We start from the raw sequence: 17,536 nt of genomic DNA, 5'->3' as shown, positions 1-17,536 counted from the left end.
GTGCGTCTGTCTGGGTGAGGAGAAGCCAGCAACTCACCATCAGTGGGAAAATAGGAAAAGCTGACTCACTCTGGGGCATTTTTTGGACATCACAGGAAGCCAACGTGGTGATGGGTGGAGGTAATGGTGCAGCCACTGTAACGATTGGATCCCACCCCTCAAGTTGAACAAACCATTTACAGATGAAATGGCGCTATCTGGTAATTGTTCCAAAATAATACAGGAAGGGAAGAAATGGGTGAGAGATAACTGGCCATGAGATTCATTGGGCTCTAGGGCCTACTTTTGTATATGTTTAATTTTTTTTAATGTTTATTTATTACTGAGAAAGAGAGAGAGTGCCAGCAGGGGAGGGGCAGAGAGAGAGGAGACACAGAATTGGAAGCAGGCTCCAGGCTTTGAGCTGTCAGCACACAGCCTGATATGGGTCTTGAACACATGAACCGTGAGATCATGACCTGAGCCGAAATCAAGGGGTCAGATGCTAAACTGACTGAGCCACCCAGGTGCCCCTAAATTTCTTATCGTAAAAAAAACAAAAAGAAATCAAGAAAGAAGAAAGCATTCTTACATATGTGGATGCACTTGAAATGCATTCTCTCTTTCTCTGACATTTTCTCAGCTTGCTATTTACAGACTCCTTTCGAAGCAACCGCACCCGGGGGGCTCAGGAACAGTGAGCGACATTGGCACCACCCCGCCCCCCCCCCCCCGCCCCCGGACACCTGCTCCGGGCCAACACTGTACTGAACCTCCTCACACAGGTGTTCCTGGCAGCCCTGGAAATGGGGTAACTGAGGCCCAGAAAGGTCAAGTAAGTTTCCCAAGATCACACCACCCTAGTGGTGGACACAGGTCTCAGTTTCCATCAACGTGAAGTCAAACGTTACAGTGCGGTGTGCTCACCCTACAAAGTTAGTCCGGAAGAGCCCCTCCTCACCAGGGGAAATGGGGCTGCACAGGGTCACAGATGACTCCCGTCCGCAGGCTCTGGTCTGGGAAGCCGGGGCCCCATCTTGCCAGGCACACAGAAGCTTGCAGGTAAGATGGCCCCACACTGCTCTCTTACTAAAGCCTCCGAAACAGACCTCCAGCATCCAGACTGGACAGGAAGAAACAAAACTATGTCTGTCTGCAGGCGACATGATCTTACGGATGGAGAGCCCTAAGGGATCCACTTGAAACGATTAAAACAAATGAATGAATTCCACAGAGCTACAGGATACAAGATCAGCATAGAAAAACTTATTGTATTTTTACACCCATTTAATGGACAATCCAAAAATGAAGTTATGGGAAAAAATCTATTCCTAATACCCTCAAAAAGAATAAAACACTTAGGAATAAACTTAACAAAGGGAGCGCGAAACTTAAGACACTTAACAAAACATTGTTGAGGACAACGTAAGAAGATCTAAAAAACTAGGAAAACATCGCAAGTTCATGGGTGAGGATACTTAACATCTCTCAGCCAGATACACTCCCTAAGCTGATGTACAGGTTGAGCAGAATCCAGCTGACCTCTCCGCAGAAACTGGCAAGCTGATTCTAACACTCGTGTGAAATTGCAAAGACAGAGAATAACCAAAACAGTCCTGGAAAAGAGGAACAAAGTAGGAGGACTCGAGTTCTGGTTTCAAAACCCACTACAAAGCACCAGTGACCGAGACAGCACACATCGACACGAACACTGGCCCGTGGAGGAAAAGCACTGTGGCTGACAAGGCCACCAAGACCATTCGGAGCAACTGGTGCCAGGACAATGGAGCAGCCACTGGCAAAAAGATGGAATGTGGACCCCATCTCACAACATATGCAAACACTGACTCAGAATGGACCAAAGACTTAAACGTAAGTGACGAAACTCAAAAACACAGGGGGTAAATCTTCACAATCTTGGAACTGGCGTGGGACACTTAGACCAAGAGCACAGGCGACGAGAGAGAAAATACACACCTGGGGCTTCCTCGAAACTGCAAGCTTCTGTGCTCAAGGGAGACAATATTGGCAAATCACGTACCTGACAAAAGGACTGGCCTCTGGCCATAAAGGGTCTGACCCCTGAAGGAGAGGAACACAAGTCACCCAGTTTAAACATCTGCAAGGGACCTGAATAGACGTTTATCTAAAAACAGATGTAGAGAAGGCCAAGAAGGTCACGGAAAGAAGCCCAAGGTCACTAGTCACAGAGGAAATACCACGGTGAGATACCACGATGTTCCCACCAGGAGGGCTGGGAAGGGCTGGGGACACTGGAGACCCCGAACGCGCTGGCGGGCATGTAAGACGGTGGCCCCACGACAGCAACTCCACTGCTAGCACCGTGCCCCATGTTCACGCTCGCCTCGAAGCCCAAGGTGGCGGCCTCCCCAGGGACCAGCACTGACGAACGGACACAGAATGTACCCCATCCATTCGCTGGAACATGACTTAGCCATAAAGCACCGCGGTCCTGACACAGGCGGCCACGGGGATGAACCTGGAAAGCACTATGCTGAGTGACAGATGTGGGCCAGGCCGTGCACACAGTCCAGACCGAAAGCAGGTTAGTGGTCGCCCAGGGCTGGACACGGGCGCCGGCGGGGTGGTTTCTGTTTGAAAGGACGAAATGTCCTCAAATTGGCTGTGGTGGTGGTTGCACACACCCGTTATATGCTAAAGCCACTGCATTTTACACGTTAAAGGGGTGAGTTATGTCTCAATAAAGCTCTTTTTAAAAGGTAAAGAAACAGGCGTCCCCGGACCAAACTGGGTCCTCACCACCCACGTGGCAGCCGCCTGGCCTCCGGCTTCACAGCCGGCTCTGAGCCTTGGGGAAACTGCGTGGAAAAGCAGGTCAGGAGGCTCTCAGCCTGCAGAGCCAGGCAGGAGCACTGACAGAGACCTCAGCAGGACTGGCGATCAGGCAGGGAGGGGTCACAGAGGCAGGGCCGGGTCCGCAGGGGGGGCACAGAGGCAGGGGCGGGGACTCAGGGGGGGCACAGAAACAGGGGCGGGGCCGGAGAGGGGGTGTGGGGGCGCACAGAGGCAGGGGCGGGGCCGGAGAGCAGGCAGGGAGGGGTCCAGCGGGCAGGGGAGGGGCCGGAGGGGGGTGGCACGGAGGCAGGGGCGGGGCCGGAGACACCAGAGGCCACGGGAGGGAAACCGGACCAAGGCCCAGGACCTGGTAACATCCCTGACAGCGGGGTTCCAGCTTCTCCCCACCCCCACCAGGAGGCCCTCTCTATCCAAAAGCAGCGTTTGCTGAAGAGAACGAGCCTTGTGCTTGACCGCTCCTGGCAGCCCTAAATCCCTGACCTCTCCTGGGGACAGCGACACTTGAATGTGTTAAAGCTTGGGAGCAAATCGCTTTTCCCACTGCAGACTCTTAACCATGGCCCCAGCGGGGGCACAGAAAGACCTTGGCAAGAATCTTCAAGGGCACCACCTCCAGGGCTCCTTCTGGATTCTGGACGCCTCCCTCCTGCAGGAGATCCACCCAGAGGCCAGGGCTTCAAGGACCCCGAGGGCTGACCCCCCAGATCCCCCTACACCAGCACCAGCCAGGCAAGGACGGTGGGGTCATGCACCGCCTGGGGACCTGGCAGGAGCATGGGGTCCCTCTGTCCCCCTCTTCTTAGCCAGCAGCCCAGGGTGGCAACCCACCCTTCCTCTCCCCCAGACTCAGGGTAAAAACCCTTCTTTCTGCCAGAATCCAAACCTCTTTGTCATGCTTCCTCCCCGGCCCCATCCCAGGACCACCCTCACTTGGCCAGGCTCCTTCTGCCCCAGGGGCCACTTTCTCATCGCGCAGTTATGACAGCGGCCACCACAGCCAAGCCACAGGCCTTCCCTCTCAGCCAGGGAATGGGGGGCACATGGGGTCATGTACTGCAGCCCCTCACACAGTGGACCCCAGGGCAGGTGACCGCAGATTTGGGAATAAGTAGGATGAAGCCAATGCAGACAGGCGTTAGAGGTGAGTGGGAACCGGCCATGTGGCCCCAAGCCCCCCTGAACTGCTGTCAGAATTCAACACCAGCCCACAGTGAACTGGCAAAATTAACTGCTTACTCTTGGAGCTGTGTCCCCAAAGCAAACAGATCCCAAATCGAAATCATTGATAAAAACACCGCGTTCGCAAAACCGATCGAGGCTGGCGGTAGTCTACTCCAGGACGTGGGGGATAGGGGTCCACCAGGGACCGGACGTGGGGGACGAGCGTGGGGGCCGGGCAAGGTCTGGACTTCCTCTCTGTCAAGTCTGAGTGAGTTTGGCTCCTTTGGCCTTTGCATCTCCCCCCTCTCCTTGGCCTGCGGGAGCCTATACATCATCCTTTAATTTGCTAACCCCCAACCCACCCCATACCCCAAACTCTTCTTTCTGTGCCTCAACTTCAGCTGCCAGGACCACCATGTGAGGTTGTAGGTTTCACCCTACAATCCTAGAAGCAACTGTCACTTAGACTAATTGTGAAGGACGCCCATAAGCCCTGAGGCCAGAGTTGTACAGTGCACAGCCTGGGGAACCTGGGCCCGGATCCTCGGTTGCTGGATTGGGGCCGGGGGCTTCCCCAGGAATACTAGCTGTAGCCATAACATAACACACTCTTACTGCCCACGTTTGAAAGAAACAACGTACATTCTTACCATCTGCCTCCGGTTCTCCACCAGGTTGATGCTGATAATCCCTAAGAAAGCTCCAAAGCCCAGCTAGAGGGAAATGGAGAAGGTGCCCGGTTAGCACATGGAGGCTTAGAGCTCACAGGGATCAGCAAATCGGAGGCCACCCCCTCGAAAACATCTTACCAAAGGGGCAAAGTCACCCCTCCCCAACCACCTTCACCACCTAGCGGCCCACAGGCTCATGCCCATCTGGGTGGTGTCTCGGGCTCCACCAAAGCCAGTGGTAGGAATATAAGCCACTGAAATGCAACCCGTTCAAACAATTTAACTCTTGATCACAGAATAGGGCAGCACAGGCCCCTCACCTCCGGCCTGAGGGACAGCCCCTCACAGTTACCCAGAGAGTGAGGGGCCCACCTGCTTTCCCCCAGACCTGGCGGCAGTCCAAGCCAGAGGCTGGCTCCTCAGGGAAGGTGTGGGGACCAGGCGCCCATAGGTGAGCCGGCAGACAGGTAATCATGGGAGGGGAGGAGGTAAAAGCAGGGAAGGAGGCTCCAGCAGGAGGAGGATGCTGAGGGGCGTCTCCCTATCCTGGAGACAGCCTCAGCTCCCGGCCTCCTCACCTCAAAACCAGGGTCCCAGGGCCAGGCTGGACCCTCCACTGAGTGTGGTTCCCTCAGCTTGAGCGACGTCGGACAAGGGACAACGGAGGTGAGCGGCTGGGTAGGGGCCCCGCCTGCCCCTGAGTTTGGGAGGCACCTCTGTGGGCGCTCAAGTCCACGGTGTCAAATTTAATGCCCTGAAAGTCTGACCGCCTTACGGCGACAGAAGCCTGTATCTGTAATGGTGAACGGTGCCTGTGGAGACGGACACATGTGCACAGAGGAAGTTTCCACCTGTAACTGAAGAATTCTCAAGGAGGAAAGGTGAACGTTTTCTTCACGTCCAGCTCCACAGCTCAAAACCATCAGAATTCCAGGCCAACATAATGTATTAAGGTGTTTCCGTTAAGTTTCGCCAACTGGCATGCTCTTTCCAAGATGTGCCTCCAGCCGTGGCTTCATCCTGGGAACTGCTGCTGTCATGCCCACGTGGGACGCGGGGTCTCCTAGGAAGGGACGTTTACCCACATCGTCTTCAGGTGGATTTCATCTGGTCTCCGTAGCTCACCTTCAGAACTGGCCACTGCCCGGGAACCTGGCTCTGCCAGAGGCTTGACCTTTGGGGGGTGGGGTGGGTCCTCACAGCCCTGGCCGCATGTCCAGGGGTCCCCCCACAACACCCGGCAGAAAAGTAGGGCCCCAACATATTGGCAGCTCTTAACATTTTACTGATAAAACTTTTTCTGCACAGACCCTATGTGTTTACTCATAAACAGCACATAAGTAGGTAATATAGGTTTATAAAACATAGACAAAAAATAAAAATAAAATATTAATATAAAGATGAAGTGGGAGCGCCTGGGTGGCTCAGTCAGTCAAGCATCCGACTCTTGATCTCCGCTCAGGTCATGACCCCAGGGTCGTGGGATCGAGCGCCGTGTCAGGCTCTGTGCTGACACCACGGAGCCTGCTTGGGATTCTCTCTCCCTCTGTCTCTGCCCCTCCCCTGAGCTGTCTTTCCCTCTATCTCTCTTAAAAGAAATAAATAAACTTGAAAAAAAAATTTTAATAGAGATAAAGTGAACAATGTATGTGAAATATTTTTAAATATTTAATGTCAAAACCTTTCCATCCTTGCTAAAAATGTTACTAATGTTATTACTAATCTTGATACTTTTAGTGACAGTAATGTGATTAAAAGATCTTCATTAAAAAAGAAAACCTTGATTTAGCATTTTTGACACAGCAGCTCTGGGTTCTGGTGCATTTTAAGGGCCTCATAGCTGATAAAGGCCCCTTCCAGACTCCTGTCCAGTGTATGCCCTTGGAGCAAATTCTACTGCTAACAACAGTGGATGTGAATTCATAGTTCAAAAAAATCTCCCTGATAATTCTGAATCTGGTTGGCCCTTCTTGCCAGATCTGATTAGGCTGTCCCCAATTTGCTGCGTGGCGTTACTGCCCGAAATATGAAGTTAGCAGTTGGTGACGCCCTCTGCTGCCGCCCCCACAAGATGGAGTGAGGAACACTACCCTCCGCAGGGGGGGGTCTTTGCAGGACTCAATTAAAGCTGTGGTCAGAGCGCTGTCTCGGGGCTGGAATCCGGCCGTCAGGGCTGGTCTCTGCACCCCCTCCCGCCCCTGCTCCAGGCCCCCATCAAGACCAGTTGACAGCAACCACCACCCACACAGGGCCCGGGAGGGGACACAGGTGCCTCTGGGGACAGACTCTACCGGCCACAAGCCCCGACATGGCGCAGCCCTCCCGCACACCCCCAGGGGTGGCCACACTCACAATGACCCCTGGGTAGTAGCCCCCCACGGTCACGTTCTCTGTCCTGGTGGTGGCAGCGAGGCCGATGGTCAGGATACAGATGGACGCCACCAGCAGCGACCCCACAAACCAAAGTGAGGTCTTTCTTCTGGCAAACCCTTCTAGAAGGAGGACAAACAGGAACCGTTAGCAAGGGGATGGGCTCAGAGCGGAGCCCAGCAAACAGCACCTGCCTCGCCATGCTGCTCTCGGGCCACAGGCTCCGAGGACCCCAGATCACCCGCACGTGCCACCCCCTCTTCCCAGTTGCCCTGTTTCTCTGGGTGGGGACTCGGGGTCTCCCTCGTCACCTGCCAACCCACCTGAAATGTTTCATCCCCGCTCCTTGACATCCGCCTCCCCTGCCCTGCAGCCCCCACTGCAACCAGTGACCCTCACTCCAGCATTTAGCGCCCAGGTCCCAGAACCCCAGACGATGAACCTCATGCGGGCAGATGGGGGTGTGATTTCCCTGCTCCCTGCCACCTGACACCGTGCCTGCAGGCTAGGTGCTCAAGGGTCCATGCCACCAGGCCTCACCTCCAAACCAGCGCCCTCCGAAGCCTTCATCCTGGCAGCCCACACAGCAGAGGTCATGCTCGGCCACTTACTGAGCGCCCACTGTGTGCAGACCCTCCCCCGTCCTCGAACCTGACACGCCTGCCCTGCTCCAGACTGTAGGGGGGCCTTGCACTCAGCAGGCCACTCTGCTCCGTGCAGTGCCACCCAAGCTGTCCCCACCCACCATCCACCCCCAGGACCCCGCTCAGTGTCAAACCCGTGAATGGCTACATCATAAGGGGGGGGCAGAAAGGACTCAGGAGCGCATTGGAGGCTGCCACTGCCCACCCGGACACCCATCCCCTTGCCTTTGTTAACAGCCTTTTATTGGATGCAGAAGTGTGAAGGGCGCATCCTACAGCCTCTGCTCCAGCTGTACAGTTACATTCTTGCCAAATAATAGTCCATCTGTCTGTCCGTCTGTCCATCCAAGCAAAGGATGCCCCATAGGCCCGGCAGACATCTCTTAAAGGAGCCTGTCCCTTGCCTTTCTCCCTGTCATCCTTCCCACTGCCTGGAATATGAGCAGAAAGGCAGAGCCCCAGGCAGCCATTTTGGGCCATGAGGGAACCTTGTGCACAGAGGCAGCACTTGCAGAATGGCAGAGCAGGAAGACGGCCCTGGTTGTTACCTTGGAACTTGAGCAGCAGGATAAAGTCCCTGGACTATGGCTGCTACCTGGGATGTCCCGGGGTTTGTAGGCAAACCTAATTCCAGGTGGCACAGAATTCAAGAAGGCAGCCAGAAAGGAGAGCTTGCCATTGCCTGGCCCTCCCTCAAGTCTCGAATTCTGGGTTTCTCATTGCCCTAACTTTCTTCCTTGTGGTGTGTCTCGGGGAGGCAGGGAAGCCCCGTTTACAGCAACCACCCCCCTGCCCCGTGCCCCACCAGCAGCAGCCACACCACGGAGACAGTTTGCCGGGAGAGGCCAAGGCAAGACTCCACTCCGAGCCCAACCAGGCTGTTGGCTTGTGTTTTGTTTTATGATGGTTTTTTTAATTTTATTTTTTTTAGAGATAAAGAGAGATGGGGGAGAGGGGACAGAGAGAGAGGGGGAGAGAGAGAGGGGGGGGAGAGAGAGAGAGAGAGAGAGAGAGAGAGAGAGAGAATCCCAAGCAGGCTCCTCACCATCTGCACAGAGCCCCATGCAGAGCTCGAGCCCACCACCCTGGGATCGTGACCCAAGCTGAGATCAAGAGTCATACACTTAGCCCACTGAGCCACCAGGCTTTTGCTTTCTGGAAGCTTAGCCATCTTGAGCCCTGTGATTCAGAACCAAATCAGGATGCAAGGAATACAGGTCTTTGCCTGCACTGAAGTTCTTCTGTCAACACTGTGTGTGCTCAGTGGGGGGCCAGCTGCACGCGGGAGTTTGCGCGTGTGCTCTGGAAGGTTTGTGCCTGAATTTACAATTCTGTGGCCCTGCCAGCAATGCTCAACGGCCAGTCAAGTAATGACCAGGTGGTCATGCGCTCAGACATGAACTACACAGACAAAATCACTGTGCAAGCTCAGGCAACGCGCTTCTCTTGTGCCGTTTTTCCTAACTGGAGGTATCGCATATCTTACGCCCAAGACCACCAGCCAGATGTCTCAGCACCTGTTCCCGCCACAGTACAACAACCCCCGGGGCCTTGTGCCTTAGCCCCTCAGTGGCACCAATGGCACCTGCCTGCAGGAACATCGTCAGATCCACTAGTGACACTCGGACACGCTGATGACAGCGGAGCAAAAAGCTAAACACGTCTCCTTCGGGATGGTGGTCATCCCCCTGAGGCCCATTCCGTCATGGTCTCCCGAGTCTGGCTTTCCCTCCAAGGCTCAGGCCCTCGAGATGCTGTCACCCCACGGCATTGCGGGGACAGTTAACGGGAGGCCGAGGACAGCGGCCCCACTCGTGCAGGGCGCCAGAAAGCGTGGCTCCGGCCAGCTGTGGTGTCTGGACTCGAGAGAGGCAGAATCCTGACCTTATAAATACAGGAGATGGCATAAAAACAAGGGAATGAGAAATAAACTCAAGAAGAAGGCAGGACATCTTTACAATTACCCTACAACACATTGTTAGATCAGGTTTCAGAGACGAAAGGGTTGTGCACTACAGGAAGCCCCCAGTGCCCCGTGGACCACCCCTGGATCCTCCTACCCATCAGCAGGGCCGTTAGTATGTGTGGTTACAAATGGCGCACCCTCAAGACAAACATCTGTCCAGTCTGCCACACCCAGGCAGCCTCCCGGACTGGCCGTGTGGTCTCGAGCTGCCCAGAGGAGAAGCCCGTGGGGTGGGGGCTGTCTGGCCCATCTGCCGCTGGAGCCTGTGCCTGGCTCAGACAGGCAGATCTGGAGGCACCAACCTCAGCTTCCCGATCTGGAAAGTGGAGACGATGGCAACACCTGCGTTAGCCGCCTCCTAAGGGCCGTGCGGCCCCAGCGCGAGGACCTCGGGGAAAGCCCCCCCACTCCCCACTGAGGTGAGCGGAGTGAATCCATCAGCCAGGGCGGAGGGAACAGTAGCACAGTCCCGGCTCTAAGCTGGCTCTCCAGCTTGAGGGGAAGGCCACCAGCCATCTCTGCGTGGTGCTCACGTCTTTCCCTGCCTGTGTGTCCATCCGTCCTAGAGCATCTGAGCCACGTAGGCCCTCCCTTGCCCCGCACCCCAGCCCCAGCCCTCTCCCGAACCATGGCTCCCGTGGCAGTCTGGCCACGTCTAGACTGGATGGGCTGCAGTTCCCGTCACCAAGACGGTGTCGGGGGTGGGGGGAGCGCTTGGAAGCCCCCCCCCCCGTCACCGCCTCCCTGCCAGCAGGGCCTTGGTGTCCCAGGGAGAAGAATGTGCTCACTTCCTCACGTGGGGACACCCAGTCACAGAGGCAAAGAGATGCCCCTGTAACTAGACCCAGGCAGAATGGTGTGACTCAGCCATCAGCTTCCCACTGTCTGCTTTGGCATCTGACACACACCAGGGTGCTGACTGCAGAAACATGAACTAGGAAATACCTATGAGGCCACCCCGGCCACACTAAGGTTTAGAATTTTTAAGTAAGAGACCAACTCCTGGTATTACTTTCTTAGTTTATGATTTCTCATCAGAAGAACCAACTAAGTCCAAACTGTTTTAAACCATCACATCCCATTAGCGTAATATGTGATGATGGCTAGTTAGACCATTGCGTCCCGCTAGTGTAATACATGATAACGGTTAGTTAAGAACAGGCATCATTACCATCACTAGTGAGAAACCTGTCTGGAGGACGAAACGCATGGGAATCAGTCTGCCGCAGAGCACTGTGCCTTGGAGACAGAGGTGCAGGGCTGTTCTTTCAAGAAGCCAGATTCCTTGGCTATTATTCAAAACTCAAACACCACTAACTCATCTGGTTTTTAGTAAGACTTTCCAAAGATGCTGGAGGCAGCAGAAGCCACTGGGTGTGTGTGGGTGGGGGGGGACGGGATCACCCATGGGGGGGAAACAGCAGGAGGTGGCTGGTGTCCCCCCCGCCCCCAGCGTCTCAGGGAGTCCTCCTTTCTTTTCTTTCCAAACCTTCCCCTCCCCCCTCAGGAAAACACACCCGCATCCTTCCAGGCCTGGGGCCTGTCCAGATGCATCTGGGCTTGGTCCGGCCAATCAAAGAACCCGGGGTTCCAGGACTCGTGGGCCAGAGGATGCAGGGGATTGGAACGGAGCTGCACCAAACCATGAGAAGAAGCCACCGGTTGTTGAAACAAGTTCCAGAAATGTGTGCAGGCTGAGCTAGGGCAGGGGAGGCTGAGGGCAGTGTGGGTGTCAGCTGGGAAGTGGGAGCCTGCTGTCTGTGGTAACAGACGTGGGAACAGACAGGGGAGACCCAGAAGCTGAGACAGGCAAGCAGGGAGAAAGGGCAGAGCCTGACCAGGAGAGAACCCGTGTCAGGACAAGGTCCCAAAGGTGAAGCCCCAGGGTTGCTGGAAGGAGCTGTGGACCTGGCCTTTACCCCCCCAACCCCCACCCCAGCCCACGACCTGCCTGCATGCTGGTACCCCCTCACCTGTGTTGTCCAGCAGGGCCAGGGGCCCAGGCACCGGCGGCTGCATCTCGGGGGAGAGCACTGGCTCTGTCTGGCTGTGGATCAGTGAGGATCAGTGTCCAGGAGCACCGCCCCTTCTCTGTGCTCAGACCGCCTCCTTCCCACTTGCGCTCCCTCCCTCCCCCCTCCTCCCACTGGTCCTGCATGTGTGTGTTGGGGGGGGGGGGGGGTTTGCTGAGGGCCTGAGGCAGACCCACTGGATTTCTGGTCCCCCTGGATTTCTGGTCAGTGCACACAGGTCACAGGCTGCAGAGGGGAGGGATGCAGGGAGGCCACACTCAGCCCCCTGTTGGCCCACCTGCCCCAAGAGGGCTCCTGGGGGCAGCAGGGACCCACTTCTGCTCTTGCCCAGGGGTGAGCTCTGGAATGAATGAATGAATGAATGAACGACGCATAGGCGCTGCAGGCTCCTGTCACGCCCCCACCCATTCACCTTGGCCTGCATCACACTGCTGCAGAGTGAGTGAAATCTCCAGGTCGTATGGGAGCTGCTGGAGGAAGGGGTCCCAGGACCCAGTGCTTCACATGGCGGTGAGGAAACAGTCTTGTAAGGACCATTCATGCCATTTTCAAATGGTCCCAGCAGGAGTGAGAGGCATCCAGCCTCCCCGGGAATTAGGAGAAGGTCATCAAAAACAACCGCGTGTCGGGGCACCTGGGTGGCTCAGTCGGTTGAGCGTCTGACTTCAGCTCAGGTCATGATCTCACGGTCTGTGAGTTTGAGCCCCGCGTCGGGCTCTGTGCTGATGGCTCAGAGCCTGGAGCCTGCTTCGGAGTCTGTGTCTCCCTCTCTCTGCCCCTCCCCTGCTCATGCTCTGTCTCTGTCTCTTTCTCTCTCAAAACTAAATAAACATTAAAAAAAATTAAAAAAAAAAAAAAAACAACCGTGTGTCTTTTCACTCCCATGTTGTTGGCAAATTGTTGACCGTCAGGCAGGAACTTCGCAGTAACACCGAGTAACATGGACAGGACGTGGGGCAAGGACCCTCGTTCCCTGCTGCTGCACTGACTTGCACCATGGCCCCTTGGACAGCGACAGGCAGGAAAACAGCAGGTTTGTACCTACAACAGGGCAAACAGGGTTCCCTGCCAAAGGACCTGCCCAAGAGTCAGTTTCTGGAGCCAGGATGCCCGATCCAATCCTCTCAAGGCGTGTTTTAATTACTGCGGTCCTGAGCTCAACCCCGACCAGTGACTCCAAATCGGTGGGAGTGCGGTAGCTGTGAAGAAGGCCACTATTCTACAGGGACCGTCGCCGTGATGGAGAGACGCTGCACACGTGTGCGGCTCGATGCCCCATGTACATCAGCACAGCCACGGGCACAGCCTAAACGCCTACACCAGGACAGGGCCGTGCTCTGACGCAGACGTGGCACCCCACTGGTGGTTGGGATGGATCGGTACGAGGGCCGTGGGGCAACAATGAGGGCTCACGGGGTTGTGGTGAGTAGGAAGCCTTTATGTGGTGTGTCTAAACCTGAAAAACAATGGTCTTCATTCACTGATCCTCTCAATACACATTTGCAGAGCACCCACTGTATGCTAGACATGATCTGTGCACTCGGGAAGCACTGATGAGCCAGTAGACAAAGATCCGAGGGAGCTAGCGTTCTCCTGGAGAAGAGATGCCGATTGGCACATGTGGGAAAGGAGGCAAATGCAGAGTAGAGAAGAAGGCAGTACCCGCTTTGGGAAAGGGGAACACAGACCAAGCAGGGAAGAAGCAGTGGCAGGAGCCAGCAGCGATTACGTGGTCAGAGTGGGAGGTGAGGGCCAGACCCAGACACGAAGGCTGGGAAGCAGTCAGGATTTCTGACACCCCTGCAGAGGCCACGGTGAAGTGGACAGGCCTGGGGAGGGGGTGGGGTGGGCAAAGACACCAGAGGGCTTACGGGCCAGATGGAGGTCTCAGGCGTTGCCAGGCCCCAGGCTCTGCTCAGAGTGACACGGGGGCCACCAGCCAGGTGTAGAAATACCACCGCAGGGTGCCGTGCAGCATGGCAGGTAGAAGCAAAGAGCCCGGTTTAGGGGGCTGAATCCGCTGAGACGTGACAGCAGTTTGGGCCAGGTGGGGAAGTGCAGGCAACGAGCCACAGCCATAGCAGCCTCAGGCTGTGGACGTGCAACACCATGGCGTCCGTGTACATACAGACGTGCCAGCCCGAGGAAGCATGGACGTGCAGATACGTGAATGCCACGTAAGCAAGAACAGCTCCAGAGCAGTGTCCCCACTCGTGTGGGAAACAGATGGCTTTGGGAACCACGTCTAGAGACCTCTGACTCCACTTGCAAAATCATAGGTCTTTAAAAGGTTGAAAGACTTGAAAACAATATGGCCTCCCTAGACCCCAGTTGTGAGGGACGGCTGGAAAGGTTGAGGGAACCACGACATTGCCATCAGAGGCACAGAGGGAGAAAACGGGAGCTGCCAGAAAAATAAAGAAATTCAGAGACCAGAGAGTAAAAGGAGATAACACGCTTTTACTGACTTCGCTAAACATTCTGCAGTAAATATTGACGAGAAAAAATAGCCATTTTTAATGGCGTGATTTACTGAAATATAGAAAGATAATCAGAGGAAGGTCTGCCCTCAAGTGGGACCAAAAGGCGCGGGCTCCCCGGCTTCCGGGGCCACGAGGCACATGGTGCTCCCACAGAAAGAGAGCCCCCCACCGCGGGGCTGCAAGCGTGAGCTGCTGCTGGGGTTGCCGTTTTAAGTGAGGCAACTGAGGCCTAGAGAGGTGAGGCAAGCAGCACGCGGCCACACAGCTGGGAAGTGGCAGAGCCGGGAGCAAAGCCTGTGCCCACCACCCTGCAGGGCAACACACTCCACGGTTTGCTGAAAATATATTTAAGATGTGTGTGTGCTACCAGACACGATGGCCTTTTCCGATTGACGAGTCTATACAGGCAACTTTGGATGCCGATTGGAAATGGGCAGGTGTTTGAAGTTCTTTCACGGCTGCAAGAGCATGGCTAGGAAGGGCTCTGGAAGGTGCCCCAGCGCTCAGCGGACTGCAGGGCATCCTGGGACAACCCAGGGCTGCTCCCTTTTGCAGGTGGAGACACCAAGGTCCCAGGAGCTAACTGGGTGACCACAAGCGGATGCAGAATTCTTCCAAAGGCTGCGCACGTAACTGCAGGGAGGGTCAGAATTCATTCCTCAGACCCCTCCCCACCGGGAAGCGTCCACCAGTGTCACCACCCAGTGTGACAGGTGCATTAGCTCCCGTGCTGACTGCACCAATGACAATTGTTTACCTGCCTCGACCTGACCCAGGGGCCTGCAGCAAGCCCACCTCTGCAGGGAGCGACAGTCTGGGATCTGGGAAGTTTTTGATCTTTTGTTTTTAATGTGACGGAAACATAGAGCGTGAGCAGGGGAAGGGCAGGGAGAGAGGGAGACACAGAATCCGAAGCAGGCTCCAGGCTCCGAGCTTTCAGCACAGAGCCTGACGCAGGGCTCGAACCCACAAATCATAACCTGAGCCGAAGTCCAACGTTTAACCCACTGAACCACCCAGGTGCCCCTCAATTTTAGCTTTAGAACCACCCTGTTTGTGGTTTTTTTAATGTTTATTTTTTAATGTTTATTTATTTCTGAGACACAGAAAGACAGAGCATGAGTAGGGGAGGGGCAGAGAGAGAGGGGGACACAGAATCTGAAGCAGGCTTCAGGCTCTGAGCTGTCAGCACAGAGCCCGGCATGGGGCTCAAACCCACAGAATAGGAGATCATGACATGAGCCAAAATCAGGCACTCAACCGACTGAGCCACCCCAGCGGCCTGGAGAGAGAGAATCTTAAGCAGTCTCCACGCTCAGCAAAGAGCACAACTGGGGGCCTTGATCCCACAACACTGGGATCATGACCTGAGTGGAAATCAAGAGTCTGATGCTCAAACAAACTGAGCCACCCCGGCACCCCAGATCAGGGAAGTTTTTAAATGTAATTTAATTGAGCTCTCACTAAGACAATTAAGGGGAAATCTGTCCTCTTCCTGTCTGAAGATAATCAAGGGACTGGACAAATTAGTAGTGACATTAAGAAGATAATTTAGACACATGCACACACCCACCAGGAGCTCTGAGTCCTAGGATGTGGCCGTGCCTCTGAGGAAGACCCAGGGCAGAAGGGGGGGTGGGTGGCAGCCCCACAAGAAGGCAAGGACAAGGATGTCACACAGCAATAACCGGGTGACAGTGATGGTGAAAGGGAAGCAACAGAGGAACAGTCAGAGAACCTGAGAGCCCGGAGTGCCAATCAGCAGGTGAACTGCAGAAACCACAGGAAGGGCCCTGAGTCAGCACAGGCGGGTCCGGCATCGGCAATCCAGCGCATGGGAGAGCCACACCGGCTCCACAGCCTGGAGTCCCTGAGCCACAAAATCACACGTGTGAAAAGGCACCGTATTGTCCCAGGTTTTTGGAAGCCATAGTTCAAGACGTGTGAACTTCATTGGACGTGGGGGTCTTGACAGAGACTGCCTTTGTGGGCTGTTTGCTGTGAAAGCCGGGAGCCAGGAAGCCAAGCCCGAAAGAAGGAAGGTGGGATCCCCAGGGCAGGGGGAAGGGGCCCCCAAGGCCACTCTCAGCTTTCTATCTTCCGCATCTTCTTTGTTCCCCAAACCCCTTGGACGTACAGCACAGCTTCCTGTCTGTCCATCCTGCCACCCACCACCCCCAGAACCATGGTATCTTTTGCCCTTGACACTTGGGAGCTAAGGTGGGAACAGGGGAACCTGGGTCAAAACTGGGAACCTCGGGGGAGGGGGGCACTCGGGGGGTGGGGAGAGAGGAGGGGGCTCAGTCAGCTGAACACCCGCCTCGTGGTTTCAGCTCAGGCCATGATCTTGAGGTTCGTGGGTTTGAGCCCTGCTTTGGGCTCTATGCTGACGGCATGGAGCCTGCTTGGGATCCTCTCTCCCTGTCTCTCTCTGCCTCTCCCCCCCCTCTCAAAACAAATAAATAAGTAAACATTTTTTAAAAATTGGGAACATGGTTGCCAGCACGTCCAGGTTTACAAACTCATGCCTGCTAACATAGCTGCTGCTGCTGAATTGGAGACAGAGGCACAGACTTCCTGGTCTCCCCATGCTCCCCTGCCCCCCCTCTACCTCATGTGTCTTCAGGGTGAACGTGAGGGTACTAAGTCCAGGGGGCGAAGGCCCAGCAGCTGAACAGCACTAGCTCCATACTGGAAGCTTCTGTGACCAAGCGGGAAGAGGTGAGCCTGGCCAGGATGGCAGCCCCAGCTGTGGACTCTGGTTCCTAAGCTCGGACTCTCCTTTGCCGGGCGAGGGAAGCGCTCAGCCGGTTTCCTGTCCCTGACGAAGAATAAACGATTTGTCCCCCTGGGCTGCAGACAAACAGCATTAACAGGTTGGCATTTCCTCTCCTTTGTAAAGCGCACTCAGCAAACCTCCCCAGTTGTCTATGGTTTGGTAAATTGTTATGTTAACAATTATGACACCTGCAGTGTTTTATAAAGCAACTAACTTGGGGCACCCAGGTGGCTCAGTTAGTTGAGCAACCGACTTCGGCTCAGGTCATGATCTCGAAGTTTGTGAGTTGGAGCCCTGCTTTGGGCTCTGTGCAGACAGCTCAGACCCTGGAGCCTGCTTCGGATTCTGTGTCTGCCCCTCTCTCTGCCCCTCCGCTGTTCACGTTCTGTGTCTGTCTCCCAATAATAAATAAACGTTTAAAAAAATTAAAAAATAATAAAAAAAATAAAGCAACTAAATAAAATCACTAACATGAGGGGAAAGATCATGTAGGAAAGCAGCTATGACACATGCAGGCTGTTCTCCCCAACACCAAACTCCCTGCTCAGGGTGACAACACTGTAGTGTCCCCAGACCTCCCCCATATGGACATGGGTCCGGCGAGCGTGAGAA

General features: G+C 55.1%; 1 protein-coding gene across 1 annotated transcript in view; it reads right to left on the bottom strand.

Moving 5' to 3' along the window:
* Window positions 1–11,754, bottom strand: part of TMEM255B (transmembrane protein 255B) — a 39,870-nt gene extending 28,116 nt beyond the window's left edge. Inside the window, exons 1-3 of the mRNA XM_053218233.1 lie at window positions 11,603–11,754; window positions 7,002–7,141; window positions 4,629–4,691 (exon numbers count right to left, since the gene is read on the bottom strand). Coding sequence (XP_053074208.1) covers window positions 4,629–4,691; window positions 7,002–7,141; window positions 11,603–11,648 — 249 coding nt within the window. The 5' untranslated portion in view covers window positions 11,649–11,754. The remainder of the gene's footprint in view (window positions 1–4,628; window positions 4,692–7,001; window positions 7,142–11,602) is intronic.
* Window positions 11,755–17,536: the final 5,782 nt, after the last annotated feature.

This window comes from Acinonyx jubatus, chromosome A1 (assembly GCF_027475565.1).
Source record: "Acinonyx jubatus isolate Ajub_Pintada_27869175 chromosome A1, VMU_Ajub_asm_v1.0, whole genome shotgun sequence".
NCBI classification, from domain to species: domain Eukaryota; kingdom Metazoa; phylum Chordata; class Mammalia; order Carnivora; family Felidae; genus Acinonyx; species Acinonyx jubatus.
This window is presented reverse-complemented; position numbering and strand designations above follow the sequence as displayed.